Raw genomic sequence first — 26,499 nt, 5'->3', positions numbered from 1 at the left:
TAAATCAAGCCCAATCCATAAGACAAACCAATTCTGTCTGGTAGTCAGACATACTAATACTGAATATTGCTGAAGAGAGATCTGTGGGTGGTTGGATGAATACGATTGTTCATGCAGAGAATAGGAATTCATATAATCTGCTACTCGTGAACATTAGTGAGCATTTGAAACCAGTGTTGTAGTGAAGACCGAGACCCAAGACTGAGTCAAGACCAAGATCAGGGCATCCCAGGACAAAGGCCAGAACGAGACTTTAAGGACTCAAGGCTGAGTCAAGACCATGACCTTGAAAACGGGATCTCAAGACCAGTTTTGACACCCAGGCTGCCCTCAGGTCAATTGTTTGAATCCCTGGTCTTCACACTGACAACATGAGATGAAGAAGCTGGCCAGCTTCTTGTGTTTGCACTTGGATTGTAGGTGGTTGTTTTTCATGTGAAGTGATTGCTTGTGAAATCTTTCAGTAAACACATAATAACATAAATGACATTGTCGGTAATCTGAGAGATGTAGCCAAGTCCGGTGTGCCCGATATCTTCCTCTTTCTGTGGGCATTGGTGTTGGATATCAATGCGGGGGTGAAAGCGGCTGCAAAAGAGTTTATTGAGATAAAAAAAAAAAAGAAAAAGAAAAAGAACCAGAGACAACTATGTAATGAGCAGATCAGATCGTAAACCAAATGAATCTGTAAATCCGAGGCCTCTGCTGGGCCCCTCCTCGTGACGAGGCAATGGGTTGATACTTCCACTCTGCCCCTCACGACTACACCTCTGCCCTGCTGCAGACAGACACAATCTTTGTATCGGCGTGTGTCTGAGAGCAGCAAAACAACCCCAATCCTGGATCGGAGGCCCGGATTTCCTCCACACCGCTGAGTAAAAGGAGCCGCGACAGCGGAGTCCGAAGAGCTGAGCAAACTACAGAGCTCTCACTCCATCCGCTTTTCTTCGACTGTAATACTGACGAATAAACAACATCTCACCATCGTGTCGTCGTGTCTTGCTCCTGACACGAAACCAAGGTTCTACTCGCTAATCTTAAATTCTTCTTTTAACCTCGACTGATGGACTTCGTGTGTGGTTGCTTCAGCTCTGGATGTCTCTTGTTAATAAACATGGGAGTCAAGCACACTTCTTGCATCCTCTCACTTTCTAGGACTGAGTCGAGCCAGTAACTCCCACCTTCCCTAAACATGCACATATTTACACTGGTTTGTCATCTGTGCTCAAAGCTCTCCTTCAAATCCTGCAAAAATTTCATATCGCCAGTCTGCTTCACTAACCTCCAGGCCACCACTGCGCCTGTATAGTTAAGATCTGTCATTATTACCATGAAATCCATGTTTCAAGGAAACTGTGAAGACACTCGCCTTTCGTCGCTTTCATTTTACATTTGCTACAAACTGGTGGAGTCAGTGCATTGGCCTGCATCCTGTTGCTCTGGAGCCACATGCTCGAGTCAACTATAAGAAATGAAATGACAATTTTTACATTTTGATCATAAAACCAAAACATCTCTCTTCATCATTTATGTTGAAGACTCCCTGCATAGCAATGCAATCCGAGTCTCGGTTGGCTTGCTTGTTCTTCCTGTGGATGCTTGGAGTTTTCCAGTTCACTTCCTCAGTTCACAACCATACATTGAAGCTGACTGGCGAGTCTAAATCACCATCGAGCGTGACTGTTTGTCTCCTTGTGTCTGACTTATCCAGGGTGTAAGCTGCCTCTGGGGAATGTCAGCCGCAACATCAGCCTTAAGTTGGATAAGGTGAAATAGAAGATTGATGGATAGAAGTTTCTTCACACTTTTAATCTCTGTCAATATGTAAAGGTGTACTTGAGCAAGACACTGAAGCCCATTTTGCTTGAGCGTGTGGGTGAAATTCGTATGTGTGAATAGATGAATAGCATTTCTACAAGCGCTGAAAAGGTACTATATCAGTAATGTTGTGCCTTTTACCAATGTCTTTGAAAGAACAAGTCCACTAAAAACATAAAGTTCTGGGTTCATCCACTGTAGTCTGCTGATATTCTGGGGCAAACCCCAAATAAGCCATGGAGATAGGCTGTCCAGTTCTAGATATAATGTGTATTTCCTCTGCAAAATACAGTGTGTGCATGCACAGATGAGAGGGAGCCCCTCTTGCAGAGTACCAGAGCGATCACTATGGTAACTGCTCTCCTGTGGTGGATAAGCTGCAGTGAAGAAGCGACGCCCTCTCGCACGGCGGAGGAGCGCGCAAGTATAAGTACGAGTGGAGCATCGCGCGGGGCGGAGACGATCTGTGCGCACGGCGCCGTGTTTACAGCGAACGCGGCAGACTGCAGACTGCTAGAAGGAGACCGTGTGTGTGTGCGTGTGTGTGTACCTGTGCAATAATCTGCACAACTACGCCGAACGATCGCCCATCTATCGACGGAGGGCTTCAGACCTTTAGGACCGGAGCGATAAGAGGCGAAAAAAAGAAACGGACAGAACAGAAAAATCGCGCTTTCCCCGCCGGTATGAAGGTGAATTACAGCCACCACAACAACGCGGTGTGTGTGCGCGTTGTGAGAGGCTGAGGAGGAGGAGGAGAAGAAGGAGGCTGCGGTCTCAAACCAGATTTTTCTTTTCTTTTTTTTTTTTTATCCTGGAAATTAGGGGGAAAAACTCCAGTTCATTCGAAACGGGGCGGTGTACCCATGTGTGTCCGCGTTGCCTGCCTCCATCCCGGCTGCGAAGGCAGCTCTGACCCGCTTTCTGCCTCCGCTCTTCTCTCTCTCTCGCTCTCCTCCAGATATGGAGCGTGAAGATGTGGATTACAGAGGGATCCCCGGCGACACTCTAGCCGCAATGCTCTCACTACACACTCCAGTGCGGCGGGAATAAATAAACAAACAAAAAAAACCCCAACAAATCCCAAAACAAAAGAGAACTATGAGTAGGAATCTCGCGTCCCGTTGGATAAATCGGTGATTTTTCGCGGAGCTCGAGCCGGACTCCAGCCGTTTCGGAAACGTGAGCGAGCTCCCCGGCTAGCTATTAGCCCCATTAGCCGGCTAACGGCTAAAAGGTGCTGGCTGAAGATTAAAAGGTGTACGAAGAATTCATGCCGGCTCCCGGCCCGCGTTCTCACCACCACCACCCCTCCTCCTCCTCCTCCTCCTCCTCCTCCTTCCCGCTCCAGGCGACTCGTTTCCAGTATTTGAGAAGGGGATTTACTCGTCCAGGAATGAGGGCTCGGGCGGAAAGGAGCCGCTTGACCTTGTTTTGGGGTCTGATGCTGGGTCTGTCGTCCTGCCTCCGGCCCGCCACCGCAGAGAGTAAGCGAAGCCGCCGCACACCGACACTCCGTCCCCACCGCTCTCAACGAGGGGGAATAATGCCTTTTATTGCCTTGCATTCAAGTCAAGCCGACACGTTTTTTTTCTTCTCCCCTCTATTATTTCTGTGAAACGATGGTCGTGTTTTGGGAGACGAGAGTGTAAAACACGCCAAGTATGTGCTTTTAACAGACCTGGGCATCATGAGGCCCGCGGGCCACGTGTGGCCCTTTAACTCTGATTGACCGGTCGTCTGGGTGCCGCTGAGAAATCCGAAAATCAAATTGACTGTTATTATTGGCTTTATCGGGTCTAAAATGGTCAGAATTTGTCTATGTTTGTTGATTGAGTCGAGCACCTTGGCTAGCAGAGCAATTGTTATCTTGTGAAACTGGTATTTCAAAGTGGGGGGGAAATGGATAGTTCATGAAAAAAATATATAGTTTTTTTTAATTACTTCCATTCATCTTCTATACTGCTTAGTCCTGCGTAGGTGATGGAGCCAGTCCTGACTCACTAGAAGAGGGCAGGATACACCCAAACTTTATTTACTTCACTCAACTGACCTGAAAATGTCGAAAAAAAAATATTTCCAATTGAATTCCAATCAAATACACTGTAAAGATCATGTTAAAACTGCTTTTTATCAGGAGATAGTTCTCATTCAGCAAAACTTGAGTCAACTTAAGCCTTGGCCATCAGTCCCCGTGCTAATTTTTCATGTGACCATTTCTTCCTCTGACTTATAATGTACTACATGGGTTGTTCCATACAACGCATAAGAAACACATTGAGACATTAATTGGTAAAGTTTTTGTTGAAGTTTTAACATGTAAACATGATTTTGGTGGAGAAATTCAGTTAGAAATTGAGCCGACTTTTCAAACATGACTCAGATTAAAGTGTACCGTTAAATACATTGCAGTGACTCAGCCCGTCGAGAAAGTCAGTCAGGCTATATATATAAACGGCACATTGTCAACTGAGTCACAATGTGGTGAATCAGAGTCAACAAAGAGTGTAAGGTATCCGCCGTCGAGACTTGTAAACCCCGGTCTAAAACGGGGCGACTGACAGGGGTGGGGACTGTATCCGTCTCCACGTCCAGACTTTTGAGTCAGAGTGAGAAAATGACAGCAAACGGTTAATCGGGTCCGTTCCTGATGACATTGGACAATCGCATTCAGACAGTTGCGCTTCTGTTATTTCATCCCCAAGCTGCACAATCACAAAACACTGATCTGAACCGAGTCTGATCAACTCTTGTGTGTCAGCTTGTGTAAAGGTGATGCTGAAAAACGGATTGTCGTCGTTTTGGATCATCAGGATTAAATGGAACCAGTGGTTGTCCAGGGTATACGTTTACCTTGTGCTGCAGCATCTTATAGGATGTCTTGCATTTGGAGTAAACCCGCCACCAATTGGTACCGTATTACTTTATTTATTGCAAATAATGGAGCCCGCCTGTGGCTAACCACTGCGCTATGCTCTTCTGTCAGCTTGTAAACGAACGTCTTTGATGGTTTTTAAAGTGTCTTATGTTGATTAAGATTTCCTCCTGAAACGTTTCTGTTTCCAGCAGAACTGTAAACTCGGCTTCCTGATTCATCGCGACATGTCGGACGAGGCAGGGGTTGAACCGGGGTGTGGAGGTCTAAAATAGAACAAGCCAAAGTACATTCACGAGCAAAAAGTCCTGTTGATTGGAAAGAGTGAGGAGCCTGTGAACTGTGTGTTATGGGGTTTACTGTTAGCCCCGGCGGTCGCCGGGACAAACCCGGGGAGCGGCGGAGAGATTCTCCCATAGAAATCCTCGGTGATTCTCACTCCGCCGCCGAGCCGTCTAAAAGGTTCCTTGTGTGGCCGGACTCTGGAGCATTCCTGCCAGTTCACTCTATCAGCTGGCGGGTTCGGGTTAACCGGGTCGCACCGCCGCAGACGCACCTTTTTCAAGATCAGCTCTCCAAGCTGTCTCTTGTCTCGAATGGTTTGGTATTTTCTGGGGTTGTTGTTTTAAAATCACCCCTTCCCAGTGTATTTTTTTTCTTTCTCACCTTGCCTCTCATGTTGAGAAGTATTTCTGAATACGTTTGCCCCCAATGGGCAATCTGTCACTAGACTTGCTGCAGTGTAGTGGCAGTGGCATGAAACGTCGGCTCGGAGAGGAGTATTGCTTCCTATTCCTCCTCTCATGGGGCTTCCATGTGGATTTCCTCCGATTGTCAGCGGACAGTCGGAGTGCTGCAGCCCGCTCGGAAAAGGTTATCAAAAAGTAAATATGTGATCTGGAGGCTCGTCAAAGCTGCAGTGATAGGCTTGTGTACTCAGCTGTTTAAAATGTGTCAGTGTGGAGGGAGAGTTATTAGGCCGCTACACCTGCTATTGCTATTTTCACTTAGCCGGTGGTTGTTTTGATCAGAAAAGTTTTTCCTGTTTTGTTGAGTGTTTTTTTTTTTTTTTTTTTTTCCACGAGAGGCGGTCAGGAGCAGTTCCCATGAAAGACGGCCATGCTGGCGCTGCAGCGAGGCCACAGAGGGTGAAAAGCATTTGAGGGCCGTGGTGATGTAACGTCACCAGGGTGTGTGTGTGTGTGTGTGTGTGTGTGTGTGTGTGTGTGTGTGTGTGTGTGTGTGTGTGTGTGTGTGTGTGTGTGTGTGTGTGTGTGTGTGTGTGTGTGTGTGTGTGTGTGTGTGTGTGTGTGTGTGTGTGTGTGTGTGTGTGTGTGTGTGTGTGTGTGTGTGTGTGTGTGTGTTTTTACAGGCCCGGGTGTTGGGGAGTGTATTAACAGGTATGCAGCTCGCTGAGGGCTGCTGACACTGTGCGCTGACAAGTACATTACAGAGAGACATAACCACCATACCAGCACGCTTCCTGCCTTAAATCACACCAAAGGTCTCTCTTACCCCACGCAGTGCAGACTTTCCCGAGTTTTCTCTGTTTAATATTAGTTCACCCGCTTTCTATAAAGCAAATGTTTATTATAAAAAAATTCAAAGGAATATTTCCACATCACCTGTAAATGCTGTGGTATTTTTTTGCTAGTTTTTTTTTGATGAAAAATGTTTAGCACTGCAAATCAGGGTTAAAAGAAAACCTACAACAATCTTACCAATAATATTGCCTTCAATGTGTCATGAAATCACTTTGTGACAATATGCAGGGTACAATCTGTGACGGAATTAGATGAACATGAGCCTACTCCTAACATGATGAATACACTACAGAATAATGTCACTGATAGTCGGCCAAACAATAGCATGAAAACATTTGATTAGCCTCATAGCCTTGCTCACAGCACTAGTATATTAGCATCAGCCTGTTGGCGTTAGCTGTTGCAGCACTAGTGTCATATGCGTGTCATGTTTTTGTTTTTTTCAAGATTCTGATTGGTTAGCATGGCTTTATGTTTCTTGTTACACTGCCTACTATATTTTTTATGGGCAGTGTATTTTTATTTTCAAAAATGTGCAGGGGAAAGTATCCGTTTAATGTAAACACCTGGCTATATGTAAACGTGGCCTTATTCTATACAGATCCCGGCGGCCAATAAATGTTTTATGTCCCGTCTGCTTGAGATTTGAGTGTTATAAAGAGGAAATGAACGACGAGATGATTTAAAAGACGAGGGATAGAAGAGGAGACATCGGTCACATGAGGACATTTTCTCCTATTTCAGGTCTTCTGTTTACATGCTTCTTAAAGCTCATCCTTCAACAAACCTCATTGGCTCTGCTCAAACTCCAATAACGCAAATCCACATTTGCTTGATAGCTACACCCTCGATAAACACAACATGGCTTCAGTGAGGGTTAGCAGTAGTTGTAGGAGCTTGGGCACTCAGACCATTTTCCGGTGAGTCGCAGTGGAAAATTTTGTGTCCGGAGAAAACTTCTGCTTGTGTTCTTCAACGATGTTGCATCGAGTGCCAAATAATGTGCTGCAAATGAGTGGGGAGCTTTTCTTGTTGGCAGATGAATGCTCTTCTCCACTCTGCACATGTGTGCATTGGCATTTTAGTTGAAGTTTACTCTTGTCAGTGTTGTGGGATTTATGTAATCCTATTAACTGACTCATTTATGGGTGATAAGTTACGAGAAATCTAATATTGACCAACTTTAGATGACTCTTTCATGTGTTGCTTCATCTTCTTTATCATAGCTGCTTTGAATTTTTGTCTGTTGGTGGAGGAAAGTTCCTAACCTTTAGCTATTATCTTTGGGAAACTTTAACACAATTTGAGCTTTGGTGTCTTACTCTCTTATCGTGGAGAATTGGTTGATTGGTGAAAATATTTGTTTATGCAGGCGGCAGCGATTGAAGTGAGCCTGAAGTGTTGTTGCAACACTGCCTAGAGGCTACCATAAATCATTTGAATGAAACAATCCTGAGTGCTTTGTTTGGCAAAAGGTTGTAAACAAGGGTTGATCCCAGTCTCTTTGAAAGCCGGTGTCAATGCTGTCACACGAAGAAAACCCACCCCGGCTGCCTTCAAATATACCCGCTGAAAACTTTTCAATTCGCTTTGAAGTAAACTTTACATGTTAATCGTTTACAGAGAAGTAGCTGTGAGTAGTATTGCCTCATAAAAAAAAACAACATATCAGTATATTTGTCAGATACTGAACGCAATCCAATTTTATGAAGTTGTTTACCGACCGATTACCAACTGTCCAATTTCAGTCACCATTCCCTTCTTTACTTTCTGCCAGTTAGGCGTGCATAAACTTCTATTTTATAGCTATCTTTGAGCATATCTCAGTAAATGACTGTTGACATTTCGGTAGAAATCTGAAAGGGTTTTAATTCAAGACATAAGGTAATAACCAACACTATGATCAAACCAGGAGGAAGCAAGTTTTTTTTTCTTTTTTTCCCTGATCTAAAGAAGATGAGGCTCGGCAGTAGGCTTTGCTATATTTCTTTATTCAAAGTGGCATCACTGCGGCCTCTGGCTCATGCAGCTGATAGTAAGTGCCTGGACAGGTCACCGGACAATCACATACACTGGCAATCACACCTCTTGGCAATTTTCACTCACCAATTAACCTCAAATGAACCTTTATGGACTGTAGATGGAAACCAGGCAAGTGGACAACATGCAAACCGCACATAGAATGCCTCGCAATTGGACTCAATCTGGGTAAATCAGGCGAAACTGTGAACCACTGTACCTTTGTGTGGTCAGTCTGTACTCTGTGTATTCGCTGCTCTTTAATGCCCCATCATGTCATTGCCTAACCCGAAGACTGTAGTTAATTTAACTGCACATGTACAATACATTTCCCCAAATATCCATTGAAAAAAAAACATTTTTATCTCCAAATGGAAAACTGGAGGCAAAATTCTCAGGAGTTTGCAAGAATATTCCACATTTTACATACAAATGGACTGTTGGAGGAACGTTGCCCTCTCCTGCTAATGCGTTTGTTTGATCACTCGCCTGCAGTTTGCATTGTAGTGGAGTCGTGTAGGGATCATAGCCCCCTCGGAGCTGCTCTTCATGCAACACATATAGAGTTGCAACTGTTTCTTAATGTTTTAAAGATGGGAACATTATTTATCCTGGGCTGTCCTACATTGAAGTAAATATGAAAGACCCTCCGAAAACACAGTCGACTATTATAGTGCAAAATAAAGCTCCTCATGGTAAGACGTAAAACAGGAACTTGAAAAACAATAAATATGTTCACACTTAAAAAATGCAGCAGCTCCCATCTTCAACTGTGAAACAGGATGGAAAAGTGTATTCTCTGCAGGCGATGCACCCATGTTCCCTCCCACTGCTGCATTTATACAGTTAAATTTTATAGACCAGCATTAAAGTGGTAGTGTGACAACCTGTTAGCTGGTTGGTGTGAGTTTTCCATGACTCACTAACCCTCCAGCTTTTGAAGTCTGACTCCTCCTCACAGTGATGTGCGATAATGGCCTCCATGTTTCTGTGGGTGCTGCTGGGGCTTCGGGCTAAGTATTGTTTAGAGCACCTTAGCCAGGTGGGAGGAAAAGTTGGAAAGGCAAACAACCCACCTATCATCGCCGATTATCACTGTGGGGCTTTGCCAAACCTCTCCTGATGCGGGTTAGTCGGAGGCTTCAATACGTTGAGCAGAAAGGTTTCTTTTTCATTTTGATAAAACCCTGCTCTTTATAGATGTTTTTGCTTCGAGAAGTGTCTGTCCGAGTTGAGTTAGTGTAACGTGTCACTGAATGAGAAAGGTGCTTCACACAGTACAGTGAACCTAATAGTACATAAATGCAAATTTTTTGCAATTTGTTCACATCAAAAGGGGAAACGCAGCTTTGTCCTGTTGTGTGTTCTTTGATCCTAAGACCAGACACTACGTCGTCCTCTGCAGTGACGAGCACAGGTGGGCTCCTCTGGTAGGGGGCGACGTACTCCAGTTACAGTCTGGGTTTTCTTCTAATTAGCAACTCAGACCAGGATCAAGGCATGCTCTCTCTCTCTCTGTTGGTCCACCCACCACATTGTTTCTCGTTTCCATCACAGACTGGACGTAAATTTAGACCCTGTTTTCAGAAACACAACATTTTCAGATTAAAACGGAAAACTTTTTCTCCTTTTTTTGGTGTCCTGTGCTCAAAAACCACTAAAAATACAACTTTGTAGATGATCCATGTTTCTCTGTGTTAACCAGGGGAAACAAAACTTTCCTAAAGTGCTTCTACTGTGCATGCACACTACACCCAAAGTAAACAAATCCTCTGCACATGTGTGAGTAGATGGACAAAAACAACAATGGCAGCCTCCATAGTGTCATGACTCCCTGTCCATATTCTCCTGAGACTTGGTAGTTTTATAGTTGAGTCGCTTGTTATAGCAATCACACTTTGTTATCTGTCCATTTTCAGTCATGTGGGCGTGTTTTCATTACGACAGCACCCACGAGTGGCTCAACACAAAAACAAATTTTCAGCGTTTCTGCCATTTCCATGTAAACAGGCTTTGTTTACTGTGTTTTCACTTGAAACATTGTCGTATAAATGGGGCCTTCAATAGGATCAATGAATGCTGCCGTCATACCTTCCTGACCTGAAAACAAGAAGCTGCTGTACGAAGAAGAGATGTCAATCTAATCCTTATTTATTATAAGGCTACAATCACAGTGTTTTGCCTTCACTTGGCCATGTCTTTTTTGGACTGTTTGCAGTTTGGAGGGAGTTGCATAAGGCATTTAATGGATTGTGGTGACGTTCAGTGTCTCCACAGGATACATCCAACTTGTTTTAAGCCTGTGATTCTCCAACAATTTTTAGCATCATAGTTTATTGTTATTGCAAAATCAAAATGCACAATATACATAGACGAGCTGAACTGAAGAAAAAAGTTTGAATTTTTTGTGCACTGAAGATCAACCAGTTATGTCACATCTCGTCATTATATGGTACATCTCAGAGCAACAAATTATGAAAATTGGTGTCTTTCGTCATTTATATGCAGATCTTCGTTGGTCTTGACTCGGGAGAGAATTTCCCACTGAGTCACCTTCTGAATTCATGACCGCCTGAATTCACCAAAATTGTAAACATCAGACGTTTCTCAGGATTTAATACTCCACCACTGCCAAATTATCAGATAAGATAGCAACGTCTAAATATCTGTTGCCCGACAGTCCATCCTCTGTGGCTGTAGACTCGCGTTTGTAGAAGAGTAATGATGCCGGAGTGCATGTGAAACTCCCCTATCATTAATATTGTCTTTTCATTTGGCAGGTCGTGTCATCACATACTGCATTTAATTTGCTGCCAGTGTAGAAACGCTCATAGATTTACGGTTTTACTTTGACAAGCGCACAGTGAAACAAAGCTCTGAGGCTGTACTGGGTAGACATGTGAGGATCAAGTGGCGAAAAGGCAAGGCAATCAAAAGTTTATAGCCCTGTTAACCTAAGCTTGAATCAAACCTGACTGGAGTATTTACTTTGTCACACTGCGTTAAGTTGCCATTGAAAATGAGACAGGAAAGGCAAACATGTTCGGTCAACGGCGGCGCAGCTCAAGTGTACTGTCAATATTGGACAAACCTCTCTTATAGGTATCACTATTTCAGGATAGTAGAATGCCGTCTTTTGTTTTATTACATTGTATATTTATGGGCCAATAAACGGGGAGATATGCAAATAGTTTATGAACACTTATTAGCCGCTTTGATCGCATCAGACTAAACAATGAGGTAATTGACATGACTCATGGAGACTGCAATAAAAAAAAAGGGAAAACCAAGCAGTACAATATTATTGCAATATATAATGTATTAACAGTACCGTATTTTCCGCCCTATAAGGCGCACCTAAATACCTCAAATTTTCTCAAAAGCTGCCAGTGCGCCTTATAGCCCGGTGCGCCTTATATATGGACGATTGTTCTACTCAAGACTGCTATTTGACAGCTGATCAACCAGAAACTTTTATTTTGACAACTCTAACTTCGCAACCGGATCTTCAGAGCGGACGACACTCCGCACAACACCTTAATCACTCATGGTTGCACACCAACATTCTAACAAACCAAAATAAACTAGATGAAATAATTACTCCCTAAACTGGGGAACAAAAACACAGCATAAACACAATCAACACAACACCAAGCCCAACAACAACCCACAATAACCTCCAACAACACAAAACATGAATTTGTCGCTGCAAGGCATGATGGGACATCATGCCTTGCAGCGACAAATTCAACCTGAGCTCCTCAGTGCAGCCGATAGAAACTCTCATAATTCATTGCAGCTGTTTGTGGTGTTTTAAATGCAATTATTGGGGGTTATATTTGGTTTGTGGTGTCGGTAATAATTGTGTTGTGTTGTGTTTTTGTTGCTTAGTTCATGTAGTTTAGTTTATTATTATTATTATTATTACCGGTAGTTGTAAGTTGTCAACCAGTAGTGAAGAAGGTTTTGTGTGTAGTGTCCTCCTGGCATAGGCTGCAGGTAGACTATTAAAATAAAGCATGTGCACCTCTCTGGGTGTTAGAATCAGTGGAAAATGTAACCTAATGGCTTTGAGCTATAGATGTTGCTGACCGCTGGTCTATTCCATGCGCCTTATAGGGCGGTGCGCCTTATATATGAATGAAGTTGTAAATTATGTCAATCAATGTAGGTGCGCCTTATAACCCGGTGCGCCTTATAGGGCAGAAAATACGGTATATGGTATTTTTTTCAGTCATATACCTAGATTTGGAAAAATGTGTCTCAATTAAGTGTTTTTGTAAATCTCTGACATTTGTATCTCACATAATAGCCACAAAAAGCAGACACTATAGTCGTTTTCTTCATTCATGGTTGGTTGCTGAATGTTGCTCTGCTTTGACATTATTAGCCGTCATGTTGTTTTTCCTGAAGAGGATTAACGCACAGTATTTGATTTTGTGGCTCTAATTGACGGCTACATTGAAAGTCGCTTTAAATTAAACTTTTTGCTTTGAATTATTCAGCCTTCTGTGACTTAAACCACAAAAGATTCAGGCCATTGTATTATTTTTCGCTCTTTTTACGGACTTGGTTACAGTTGGCTTAACTCCCAAACACATGTGGTCTCCACCCTACTGTACCTGAATGCAATGCAGCGCAGGCAGGTGGAGCTGCTCACGGTGTTAAGTGACACCAGAGCATAATAGAAACTGTAAACAGAGGAGCTTTCTGTTCATTCAGCTCCGACACTGTGGAAACTGTTGTTGGGACTGTCTGACTTGCGTATGCCGCACAAGTCATGTTTTTGTGGTGGGTGGCAGGATGAGGACGTTCCACCGACAAGATGGCGTATATATTTATGTTTTTGATGATAATGACTTTTGTTCTATACCACATGTGTAGTTCTCTATTCATTTCCCCCTTAAAGTCTCTGGACAATTTGTCATCAGTGTGGAAATGTAATTGAGTTGTATTGAACAGGTTGTCATATTATATTAACCCAGAACATGTAAAGAGCACATGTGCATCTAAAAAAAGTGAATACAATAGAAAAGTGAATTATTTTGTCTATTTTCTGTTTATAGCATATAACCAAAATGATGTGAAATGGTTCAGTTTATGTATAATAAATCTAATGTGTGTGGAAGTTTTACAATTAGAATAAAAAATTTCATTCACTTGCTGCTGACCCAATGTGACGGTAAAACACTATTACTCAAAAACACTGGACACAGCCATGAAAGATGCATATTTAAAAGTTATATTGTTCTTATTGTGTGCTCATGAAATGGACAAAGTAATGCGAGAGCAGTTGCATTTGAGTTTCTTGAATAGTGACCACTGTCTCGTTGTTTCTCCCTCTTGCAGTATGTGGTCCCAGCATTGACATCGGGAATGACATCGGCGAATTCCGGCGTCTGGAGAACTGCACGGTGGTGGAGGGCTCCTTGCAGATCCTCCTCATTGGCGACAAAAACAACAACAACAGCAACCAGGAAGTCTTCCGCTCCCTCAGCTTCCCCAAGCTGACCATGATCACCGACTACCTGCTGCTCTTCAGAGTGTCCGGCCTGGACAGCTTGAGCACGCTCTTCCCCAACCTCGCCGTCATCCGGGGCCGCAACCTCTTCTACAACTATGCGCTGGTGATCTTCGAGATGACCAGCCTGAAGGACATCGGCCTGTACAGCCTGAGGAACATCACGCGTGGCGCCATCCGCATCGAGAAGAACCCCGAGCTCTGCTACCTGGACTCCATCGACTGGTCGCTCATCATGGACGCCGAGTTCAACAACTACATCGCCGGGAACAAGCAGTCCAAGGAGTGCAGCGACGTCTGCCCCGGGATCATGGAGAACAGCCCTCAGTGCAGGAAGACCATGTTCAACAACAACTACAACTACCGCTGCTGGAATTCCAATCACTGCCAGAAAGGTAAGCCGCCTGTCACACATGATTGCTCATCGGGGATTTGAATTGCAAATCGATGGAGCAGACGGCCGCGCCTTTGGCCTGATTTGTGGAGATGTGAGTTTGAGAGCGGGATGAAGGCACATGCAGCCGTTGCCTGCTACCTGTCACTTTAACTGTTGTGTTTTCACTGTGTGGAAGAAGCAGTGCTGGGAAGACGGGGGGGGGGGGGGGGTTGGTGTAAATGATCGACCTGTCGGCTGATCATTGCTTTATCACTTCTCAGGTGTTTGTTCAAGTTGAGAGTTCAAGTGTGATCAGATGTCAGTATCTGTGGAATTGGAGCTTAAAAAAACAGGCTTTTTTGATTTGGTATTGTAACAGAGCTTTCCTCTTTTAAAAAGAATCCCGCACCTTCTGGTGTCTTGTGGCATGCAGGTCGCTTGCTCTCTCCTACTTGGATGAACCAAATTAAAGGAGGTAATGCTCAGGAGCTTAATTAAACAGCTTTGTGTACAAGGACTGTGAATGCTGCCTCTAATTTTGTGTTTACGATTGCAGCGACTTCGATGACTTGTTTTCAAGACCGTGTGTTTTTGGCCGAGTGTGTGCGCGCGCGCGTGTGTGTGTCTGGCTGAATTGTTTCCCTGGTGACTGGCGCCTTGCTGCAGACTCAGCATGTTGATGTTTTCGGTCTTGTGACATGCAAGTGTTGCAGGATTTGCATCAACTGCATGAACATCTGTACACACACACAGAGTGATTATCATCGTCGTCATCATCATCATTACCATCGTCGTCTCATTTAGGCACACCTGCGTGCACACGGGCAAATTACCGAGATGCAAATATGTCTGACAGGCCCGGAGTGACAAGAGAGTGTGGACTTGCTGGGAAAGAAATCATTTGAAGGAATGTGTTCAAGAAGAAGGTGTGGGATGATGGAGTGGGTGTCTGCTGGTTTATAATCTGTCTTGTGCACAGGAAATGGACGGCACACAATAAAACTCTGGAGACCCACACATCTGTTTGTTACAAATTTATGGAGAAAAACATGTCTCGTTTCAGTTTACATAATTTGTCCAGTCATTGACTGGGGTGAACCATATGCCCAATCAGAAGTTGTGTCTCGCAGGAAGGCCATGCACCGTCGCTCCTACAGAATAAACCAAACCAATTATCTATGGATTGATGGTGTACATGCAACCAGTGGGATCAGATATATTGTGCCTGTTTGAGCCATTCAATCAACTGATCTTCTTTGTCACTTTATCCAAATCAACCCCTGCTTATGTGAGCAAAAGGCATGTGCACACCATGGACAAGTCAACAGTTCATCTCAGCTTATTTAATTCATTTCTTGATTCATCAATGTTCAACTAAGCGGTCGAAACGATGACAAAGGTCAAAACACAGAAAGGAAAAAGCCCAGAAATGAGAGCTCAACGCCAGAGATTGCACACATGGAAAAAATGCCTTTGTTGATCTTGGTATGAGTGGCGCAAAGAAAGCTGGAATACAAAAAGAAAGCTCAATAAATCGCGAGTGTGTACCAGCCTGCAGTTTGCACATACCAAACTGATAAATAAGTTGAGAAACTGTTTCTCCTTATAAAGCCCCATATTTGTGCCCCCTCAACGGTCCCCTTCAACCCCCGAGCAATATCTGAGAACCTGACAAACGGGGCAGGTGAGACCGTTCCAGGCACGAGCTCTGTGCTGGTGTTCAGTTGGCATCTCCTTCTCATGGAGGCTGACATGTTTTATGAAGTCACTGGAAGTAGACTAAATATAGGGGAAGTGGAGAATGACCCCGCGCAGATGCATAAGCCGTCTCGTGGCGCTCCAGAGGGAGTGTGTCTGCCGGGGCAAATGGGCCTTTAGCTGCCGCCGCCGCCGCCTTCCAACAGGATTGATTCTCAGACAACAAGAGCGCCGCCGCCCTCGCTGCAGAGACTAGCATTGTTGTGCTATTTATTAGGCGCTTTATTGGAGGAGTCTGGCAGTAGTAAAGCCGGGCCTCATTAAAGAGAAGGCCGGTGGCTGGAGCAGAGGAGCTGGCTGACCAAACAACCGCACTCATTGCCCCGGCTGCTCCTTTACCTGCACATCAGAGCCGGTCAACAAAGTGCAATCCAGTCCTTGTGTGTCGACACTGCAACAGCTCAGGGGGCTAATTTTTAAACCTGCAAATGCATCACCAATCTCAACCATATTGTTTCTTGAAGCTGTTGTCTGTTTTCATATTTGTGTGGAAAATGACAGACTTCACAAAATAACCCATCTAATATTAATTTTAGAGGTTTTATTTGTTGTGCAGTTTGAGGTAATTTAATTATACAAAGTTTGAATGCATTTTTAAAGGCAGTTACCAGCTAAAGGCTACCTTAAACAAACAAATAGTTATTATATTTTAATATTGTAGAGGAAAGCATTAAGAAAACAAATTATATAATTTTTGTAAAGGTTGTTTTAGTCATGTGACTTCAACTTTTTTTTTTTAATTACAGATAATACCACTTAATGTTTCTACAGTGAATTTAAAATGAAAAAAAACATTTAGTCACCATAAATGCAAGGAGGAAAAAAAAGTCAAGCTCAAGCATTGACTTGTTACATTTTCAATTGTGTAGCAATTATATTAACATTGTTTGCATCTTTGGGGAGTTTCTAACCTTCTATTGGAGGCTTTTTCTTTTTCAAATGGAAGTTGTGCTTGTTGGTAGAACCAAAAGATATTCAACTGTTGATGTCCATCGAGTTATTAATGGAAACATATATTTAAATGTAGTGATGGTTCTCGCGTGGTAATCATTTTCCACCCAATAATGTTATACAGTAAGCTTGAATGACGTTTGCAGTCAGTCAGTCATTCAGTCATAGGGCGGTCGTCTCCTAATTGGAAGGTTGCAGGTTCAATTCCCATGTCCACCTGCAGCCTCCATTGGTGTGTGAATGGGTGAATGCGATTAAAGATGTAAAGTGCTTTGGGGTTGCTCATGTAGTTTGAAAAGTACTATATAAGTGAAGTCCGTTTACCACGATCTTGTATCACGAGTAGTAAAACACAACAAACTCAAACAGTCTCCAGTCATTACGTCGTGTATCAAGCTTCACTAACTTCAGTGTAGGTGTGTGCCTTGCTCACAGGTCTTTTCCTATGCAGGCAAATGCAGCGGACTTTAAACTGAAAAGCCTTTTATTTGTGGACCCAGCCATTAGCCAAATAGATAGATGACCTAAGGAAGGAGATCTAACTGTTCACATTGAGTTTCGGTATGAAGGGATGGGTGCCTTTAGTCTGGGTTCATTCATAAAACTGTTGCAAGGAAAAGATGGTATAAAGCCTGCGTTGTGGTATTCAGCTATGCTCGTGTTGTTAATGTTGGGGTGGAGGGGTGATGGGGGTGTTGGGGGAGGGGGGGTTGCATTCTATTCTCTTATGTTTACTTTGCTCATTTGTTTTTGGGAATCTGGTTTGAGTGTTTTTGTCTTGTTCATAACTCAAAGGCTTCTTCCAAAGAGGAGCCATGTCCGAGCATGCTGGGAAGCAAACACGTTTTGCTCTCTCACTCTGTCTTTCTCACACACACACACACACACACACACACACACACACACACACACACACACACACACACACACACACACACACACACACACACACACACACACACACACACACACACACACACACACACACACACACACACACACACACACACACACACACACACACACACACACACACACACACACACACACACACACACACACACACACACACACACACAGAGCAGCATGGGGGATGTTTTTCCGGTGCTTTGTATGGTCTGAGGAGATGAAAGCACATCATTAAAGTACAAAGTAGGTCTTCTGGGATTTACTGGAAGGAATTTTTGTCTTTTGTTCACCCCGGGCTGAAGGGGATTACACATTAAACCAGAAGGATTGTCATCGGGGTTGTTCAGCCTGCTTCGTGGCCAATTTACCACACCTGACATGTCACTGTGCGTTTTGTGTTTGCAGCCATTAAGCTCGTATGCTACGCTGATGACACCGGGTCTTTTATGCCATATTAGCAGCACAGAAAACACTGAGTACATGTGTGGCGATGGCACATGTGTTTATTTTAGTTTATACCAAGGTAAGACTCAAGTATGGAAGCAATTTTCTAAACTTCATGCTCCTATCTGGGGGGGGGGGGTCTCCAGTCATGTCTGACTTTGGCGACTTCTAGTGGTGGAGTCACACAGCTGCCCCTGTTCATTCACTGAAAAAGGCCTTTCCGGGTAAGTGTTACCCACTTACCCCCAAGAGCTGCTCAGGACAGCCGACTAGGTAACCTCACGTCAGACATTGAGTGGTTAAACCTCTTTTTAAAAGCTCTTTCTACTGTCATAATTTCTGCTCTTGTGATGTTGTTTTATCAATTTGATTAACATCACATTATCCACATATAAAACATTTATTTGGATGGAGGTTTTTAGGTAAAGTAAATCTGATATACTACAAAAAATATAAACTGGTAAAGGAACAAAGGCCATAATTTCATCTGTCACAGTCACTCACTCAGTCACCTGTTGATCTAAAGCACGTGTTTTTGTAAGGTGTGAAGAAACCAGACCATGCATGAAGAGATTTTGGAAACTCCACAAGAAAGGCCACGAATCTCACCTGGACTTGTACTGAGAACATTACCACGAGTGATTACCACGACACCACTGTGCATCTTGAGGCCATAATTAAACTTTTTCTTTGAGTGTAGGAATGTAACTTTATAATGATTATCAAATTCCTCATAATTCTCCTGTGTAATTTATTATACAGCTACATGAGGTACAGTTTTCTTTGAGACCTGCAAAGCTATTGCCTTTTTGTCATTTACATGTGTTTTTCTTGAGTTTGGTTATAAATTGCAGTACTAGTCAGCTTATTGATTGATGAAGTTCACTTTACTTTTTAATGATGAAATGCCTGATAAATTCCGTCACTCCCGTTACCTTAGTGTGTGTATTGGAGCGCCAACGATACGTGGATGAAATGATCAGTAAAATTGATCAGCGACTACAGTGCAGTTGAAGGGAATTGTGGGAATGATGCATGCCCTTGCATGTTCATTCTACAAGATTAGCTTGCATACAAGTATTTGGAGGAACTGACGGAAACACAATATGGCTGAGTGTTTGAGGTCATTGACGTCTGTTAATATTGGAGCCAATTCCCCTCAACATATTGTGTGTTTGTGAGCTTTTGGTCAGAACAACAGTTTTAGTTGCCTTATTGCCATAGTTTCCGATTTAATACATTAGTTGCTTGTCTGCACATGAGTTTTCTGTCTCTAGAAACAGTTGTGTGGAGATTACATCACTGATGCCTTCTTTGTGTTTGTGTCTTGTACCACAGGTACTCTTGTATGTTTGATATGGTGCTGGTTTTTTTTTTCCAGCCTTTTATTTAATTTAATTTCTTCACATTTGAGTAAATTGAATTCTGTGTAATGGTGGCAATGTGATCGATATGCGATAGACTGTAAGGCAAAAGACCAAATGATTGTAAATTATACTTTTTAATCTTTTTTTATTATCAGTGATGGCCACATGTTGAGCAGTAATTATTCACCAGTATGTCAGAGCCTCTGAATACTTAAAACTGAGGAGCTTTTCTACACGTCATGATTTCTCTCTCTGCTTCTACTCTTGTCTGTGTGAATTCAGTTCTTGTGGTTTAAAAGAAAAAAGACTGCTGTGATTTTCCCTTTTTGTCTGGCTGAGTTTAAATTGCTGATGCTGATTGTGTGTCTGTAGCGTGGTGACACAGTGCATAGCTGACATGTAGGAAACACGCTATCATCAGCCGTCTCGCAGGAAAATGCGCTTCCGCTCGCGTGAAAGGGAGCTGAAGCGAGACCAACATAGAGAGAGTGAGAGAAAAAAAGAGAGTGTGTGTGAGTGTGTTGTGGACTAAGTCCCAGCATTACCCCTGCCACCTCCTCTCCCTCCTCCCTCCCCTGTTTTCTGGTCGCCCTTGGATGTGGTGGATCCAGTGTTTATTTGCCCTGTGCTTCTGTAGTGCTAAATGTGAGGCTGTTTTTAAACACACATTTTCTCCAACTGAACTTTTCTTCGTTTCCGCCATGCCAGGGATTCAGTGGAGGGTTTGCCATAGTCGACAGTCCCCGCGGGACTTAGTCTGATTGCAGTATGAATAACCTGGACATGGCTGAGGTATTCATTTTTGTTTCTTTTGTACTGAGATATCACACACTTGTTGCAAGCTCTCGAGAAGCAGACGTGTATCTCAACACCCACTTGCCTCCACAATGTTCTGCTTAGCAACACTTTGTGCCAGCCCCATTAAAATACAATTACAGTCTGGTTAAGGCATCTGCACTCATTACTTCACCATTAGATCACAGAGATGAGAAACATTATTACATTGCCACAAATTCAGCATCATTTCCATCTGCACATCAGACTTTGCTTCTGTAATATTGATTAAAATGGACACTCTTTCAATTACAGACACAGCCACAACCAATGGACATCTTTGTGCTTAGATTTGGCTTTTTTCCATAATTGTGAAAATAATAACCAAATTGTGAATGTGTTTTATTCCCTTTGATGTGTAATAGTGCATTCCAGTTGTCCTTTGTGTCTTGAATTCCAAATTGTTTTCCAGTTGAAGAGCAGCAGTTGGACACGAAGAAAAAATTTGAACAAGAGCCTCGATTTTTTAGGATTCTTTGTTTAACCTCGGAGAACTTTTGTGAGTTGGAATTAAATATAGCTACATGCTCTGTGACACAGCAAATACAAGCGGCTTTGTTTTTCCTTATAGCGCCGAGTAGGTGTTATTCCAACCTTCTGAGTACATATAGCTCTGTCATATTTTTGCTTGGGGGTATGAAGGTATGTTTTTATTTATATTCCGAAAAAACATACCATGAAAACGGCTTCACTGGGTAACATCCATATTGTTATCCAAAATCCATATCTGACTTTCGATGTTGCAAATCAACGAAATAGCAATGCTGCATTTTTCCCAAGGAAACCTCATCATTCAGCCATGATTCACTTTGCTACAGTGACTTTGAGTAAACATCCTCATCGGAAGTTATCAAACAGTTTGAAAAGTATAAATAAACTTTCAACCTTTAACAATAAATACAAGAATGTGACCCCTTGATCCTTGATCGACGAGAATATTTTCTCCATGAAGCGCAGCTCGGAAAATGCCCACGATCTACTGAGGGTCCATGTATGGTTAAGCTCAGGTTGTAAATGGTGTTTATCAAGTATTGTCATATGTGTTGCTTGATTATTTCCAGTTTTAAAGTTTGAATTTGTCGAAGGTGGTGTTTTCCACTGCCAAAAATCCTATGTGAAATTTCTGCAAAAACCTTAAGTTAATTACATTTGCAATGGTAAAACCAGAAGATGTGTGCTTAAAATAAGAAGTGAGTCTTCATTTCGATTATCGGAATGTTTTTTCCCTCCTCATCAGCCAACTGTCACTTCAGTGTTTTTATACAAATTTTCAACTAAGATTCATTTAAAAAAAAGTCCTGGGTTTGGACTATTTATTGGATTTATTTTGTTTTGTTCTCACTATCATGGCCTATTTTACGCCATGTCAGAAAACGTGCAAAACAAGTAATACTTGAGGAGAACCCTTGCAAATCATCGCAGCAGTTTTTCTTGGTCGGTTTCTGACAAATACTGTGTGTTTGCTCTGAAATTTGAGTTGGGTGTGGTAAATGTTAGAAGATGAACACACTACCTACGATCAATACTTTTATCTCTCTCCTTCTCGGTGATAACTCGAAGTAACTTTGTTCTTGCTCCCGTGAGGAAATCTGTGTCTTGAGTAGAATGGGTCCACCTCAGTGCAGACTGTTCTACTGTTTTAGCAAAAGGCTTTATGTGAAGAAGAGGCTCAAGTGTCAGCTGTAAGCATTCAGTCGGTGATGCATTATCCAAAGTGCCAATGCGTTATTTAAAAAGGATGGAATAAAAACACAGCCATGACAGCCTGTAAGGTGGTAACGTGGAAATTTAATGGGCGGAGGAAAACACTGAAGGACTAAAGGAAGGAAAGTGGTGAGTGAGGAAATGAATAGATGATACTGTGATGGGCTGAGGCTGTGAGCTGTGATGGATGCTCAGAAGTCTGGTCATTTAGAGTGCTTCTGTGTAAGTGTGTTTAAAGTTAAATGACTTGTGCAGTGCGGCGGCTGGTCTGTAGAAGCAATGCAAGGCTCCCCTCCTAAACACACGTATAACTGCATGACAGCAGTGCCTGAAATACCCGGCAGCACCACATACATGCATACATGGAAAACATTTGCATATGGAAGTACCACCACCAGCCATTATGTAAAATAACGCGGCGAGCGTGCAGAGATATTTTTGACTGAAAGTCAGAGGAGCCCAACTGGGCAAGCGCGGTCACTCGATTCAGACAGTTTGACTTGTGTGACCCCGTGCCAGTGCTTAGTGCTTAAGAAAGCCCTGTGACTACAAGTTCTCGTGGATGTCTGTCTAATCTCTGCTATGATTAGCTCCATGCCATGATGTACCTGTGCTCTCACTCGATGCACACACACTAATCTGGCGATGGATGAAGAACACCTGACCATGTGGCTGCTTGTAGTCGCATCTCTGGTCGAGAAGTGACTGAGAAACCAAGAGGACAAATAGTGTGACGACCCCCTCTTTTGCATTTCCACATCGAACAGACTTTGATATGTTTATATCTCAATTCTGTTCTTTCAGAACTTCCATGCAGCTGTTGGAGATTCCATGGTTTATCTATTAGATCGAACCACTGGACTGCCCATGACGCTGTCGGAAGATCACTGCTCTTCCTTCTTTCTAACACTTTTGCTCACAATTTGGCCAAATCTACTCCAATACCTACTGATATAGAAAAAGCAAGTGTTATATCCCTTCAATTTTCAGTGGTCACAATGTTAGAGCTGATTGATGTCCTTGCCTTGTATTTCTGACTATGTGACCGGAAGTAGAAACCTGAATGTTGGTGTGGAAAGCGATGTCCTTGGATGAGCACATTTCTATGTCGTCAAATTCCACCACATGACTGCTCTCTTGTCATAAGTTCCTCTCGAGCAAGGACTGCGTGTCATTGAGAGAAGTATCAGGGATCCATTAGGTTTGTCAGGTGCAGAGACAACCTTTCCACACAGAGTAAACGGAGGGTCTCTCCAGGAAAACTTCACATCAAACACATTTTTTTCTTCTTTCTTCTCTGACACACTATTATGTGATGTTGTGCTGGTCTACGTCAGAAGACCTGCATCAGTTGAGTGAATCACAAAAAGACCAAGTTTGAATGACTAAAAGAAGCCCACAGGTATACAAAGATAGATGTAGTAATTATTCATTCACATCCACAATTATGAACGTTGGTAATCATGCTTGCATGTTCACACATAACCGATATATGTACATATTAACCATATGCAAACATGTGAACCTACAGGAAGCCGTGGAAATCTCTCAACACTGATTCCAGAAGGTGGTTGGTTCAGTCCCATTAGGCAAACCGACGATCACGGCCAACTTGATTAATGTTGGTTAAACTACTTGGTGTAATTCACTCATTGTAAAGGCAGACCTAAATGATTATCCAACACTCTTGTCAAGATGACTGATCACTAATGTAATGAACTTCTTTATCCCTGATGAAAATTTTAATTACCAAACTGACCACTTCCACAGACCTTGACACTGAGGGATGAGCCGTCTTCAAGAGGGCACGTGTAGCACAGTGTTTTTACATGATTTAACCAGCCAATTTCTAACTAGTAGAATGTCGAAAGAATGTTAAAACAGTAATTGTTCGCCATTGGGCTGTGGGCCGCGACAGCCTTGGGACTCCACGGGGCGCGCGTGTGTGTGTGCCTGTGTGTGCGCGCATGGCCTTTAACAGACGGTGGGTGCGCAACTGCTTTACGCAGCCTAACCCTGAAGCTGAGGACAGCTTTGGCACCAGTGCAGAAGTTGGTCTCGCCGGTGTCTCATGACCACAGTCTGGAGGTCCGGAACATGAAGTGTTAACACAGGTGTAAATAAACTTTTGACTTCAGTGATGGGAGTTTTTTTTTTTAATCCTCCTCAAAGGCGAAATATGTCCGCAAGCACAACCCTGACTTTGATAAGTTGGGCTTTGTGAAACTTACGTAATCAGTTTCAATCACCACCGAGACTCTTTCCTTAAATCTTTTGGTTACAGCTGGCTGACAATGCCAACATGCTTTGTGACGGGAACATAGTGTTATTCAAGTCGAGCTGCAACAGGTGTCGAGAGCTTCACACCATCAGCTAGCACAAGGTTGTTTTTTCTTAATCGTTTGTAGGTTCATCTGATACATCAGATGTATCAGACAACTTTGAAACAAAATATGTAGGTTTGCCATTTTGGCAAGACGAGCTAAAACTATTCTTTCCGAACAAATCTATTAAGCATTAAGTTGGCCTAACAGCAAAACACTGAAGTTGTCAAGCGTCTATAATCATACCAGAACCAATCGGAAATAAACATGAATTGCCCACACACACTCTTGATTATGCTCAGCCCTATTTTTACACGATCCAGCGGCCAGTCAGACATTCTGATCTCAGTCATGCTTTGGTGTAAATGATCCGACCCCCTTGTGATTAGACAACAAGTCTCAACTGTCCTTGTTGGACGCTCTTCGGGGCCACAAGCACGTTGATCTTGTCCTCAAAAGACTGTTGTGGTTAGCTCAAGCAGGCAGCACTCTGAAAGTCATCATTGATCAGCACGACCAAAAATCACAAAGTATGAGGACACAACCACTCGTGCACCCCCTTACCCTGACCCAGAACCCGTAGGCTGTCAGGGCTGGTAATTATAGGGACTGCTTTGTAAACCAGGCACATCCATGACTGCTTTTAGTGAGGAGTCACACCCATCCCTGGAATTCCTGGAAGAGAACATTACTGGTTTGGCTGTGTTGAAGTGCCTACTGTAATTATGTGGCCTTTAATTGTGCTCTGTTAACACCGTCGGATCGGGATGCGTTGTGACCAGGGATGCAGATGAGCTTCTTGTTTGTGGAGTTTGGAATTGGGTTGGGATGGGTTGGTGTTGTTGTAAAGGCTTTCTCCATCATTTACAAGATGAAAAAAAAAAAGGATGTTCCCGCGACTCGTGTGTAGAAACACGAGGACACAAAAGGTTGTGTCATGCATGTTCGAGTTGAGTGGAAAACTTTTTTTTTTTTTATTGAATTCTTGAAATATTGAACTCTCTCAATAATCAAAGTTCAATATGTTTCTTAAATGCGATTGAACACCAGGCAAAGACAACTTCGATAAACTTTGGTAAAATAAAACAATTATATGGAGCTAATTTAGATATCAAAGGAAACCATAATGTTTGGGAGGTTTGTATCAGTGATTTTAGCAAACGGTTTACAATCCTGTAAGCTATCGTGGCTCAGTGGTAGAGTCAAATAACCAGACGGTTGACGGATCGAATCCCACTCTATCCAGATTCATTGTCGTTGTGGGCATGGGCAAGGCACTTTACCCACACTGCCTCGATGAATGGTGCATGGATGTTGGTGGTGGTCGGAGGGGCCGTTGGCGCCAAATGGCAGCCATGCCTTTGTTAGCATGCCCCAGGCTAGCTGTGGCTACAATGTAGCTTACTGGTGGCACTGGTGTGAATAAATAATGGTCTCTGTACGCGCTTTGAGTCGGCTTTAAAAAAAGCGATATATAAATCCAAGTCATTATTATTATCCTTTGTTCATCAGGGGAAATCAAGTTCATCAGGCCTTGATTTCTGATTTTGAATAATCTGGCCAGATTATCGTACCACAGAGGTACAATAGGTCAGTGAAGCCACAGGCGCCTCAGGGTGAATGGGAATCCTGTACTCTGCCTCCATCATCCTTCCCATCAAATTCCTGAGATATTTCTGCCTTCCATCGCCAAGAAGACACGCAAACACAAAGGGACAGGAATGCAGCCAACTCCTTCAGTGTGTGTGGATTGACGAGTGTATTCCTGTTTGTATGACTGTTTGTGGTCAGTGTTGACAAATAAACTCTGATCTCCTCAATAATGATGTAGGTCTCAATAGAAATGTGCGTCAGAAGGAACTGATAAGCTACTGTTGCAGTTCTTCAAGTTCTTGTGTGCGTTTTTCAATTCATTATCCACAAACAAATGCCGTGAGTTAACCTAGGACCTCAGGAAAAGCAAAGCAGATGCATCATGCACTCTTAATTTAAGCCATACTGTCTTATTGACATCTCGTGAAGCCGTGCAAAGTTAGGTTTTTTTATTTAATTCCC

General features: G+C 43.0%; 1 protein-coding gene across 1 annotated transcript in view; it reads left to right on the top strand.

The window, feature by feature from the left end:
• Positions 1 to 3,214: 3,214 nt before the first annotated feature.
• Positions 3,215 to 26,499, top strand: part of igf1rb (insulin-like growth factor 1b receptor) — a gene marked incomplete at its 5' end in the record, with an annotated part of 56,902 nt that continues 33,617 nt past the window's right edge. Inside the window, 2 exons of the mRNA XM_080498963.1 lie at positions 3,215 to 3,305; positions 13,606 to 14,172. Coding sequence (XP_080355089.1) covers positions 3,215 to 3,305; positions 13,606 to 14,172 — 658 coding nt within the window. The remainder of the gene's footprint in view (positions 3,306 to 13,605; positions 14,173 to 26,499) is intronic.

Source organism: Blennius ocellaris, assembly GCF_963422515.1.
Source record: "Blennius ocellaris genome assembly, chromosome: 1".
Classification (NCBI taxonomy): Eukaryota; Metazoa; Chordata; class Actinopteri; order Blenniiformes; family Blenniidae; genus Blennius; species Blennius ocellaris.
This window is presented reverse-complemented; position numbering and strand designations above follow the sequence as displayed.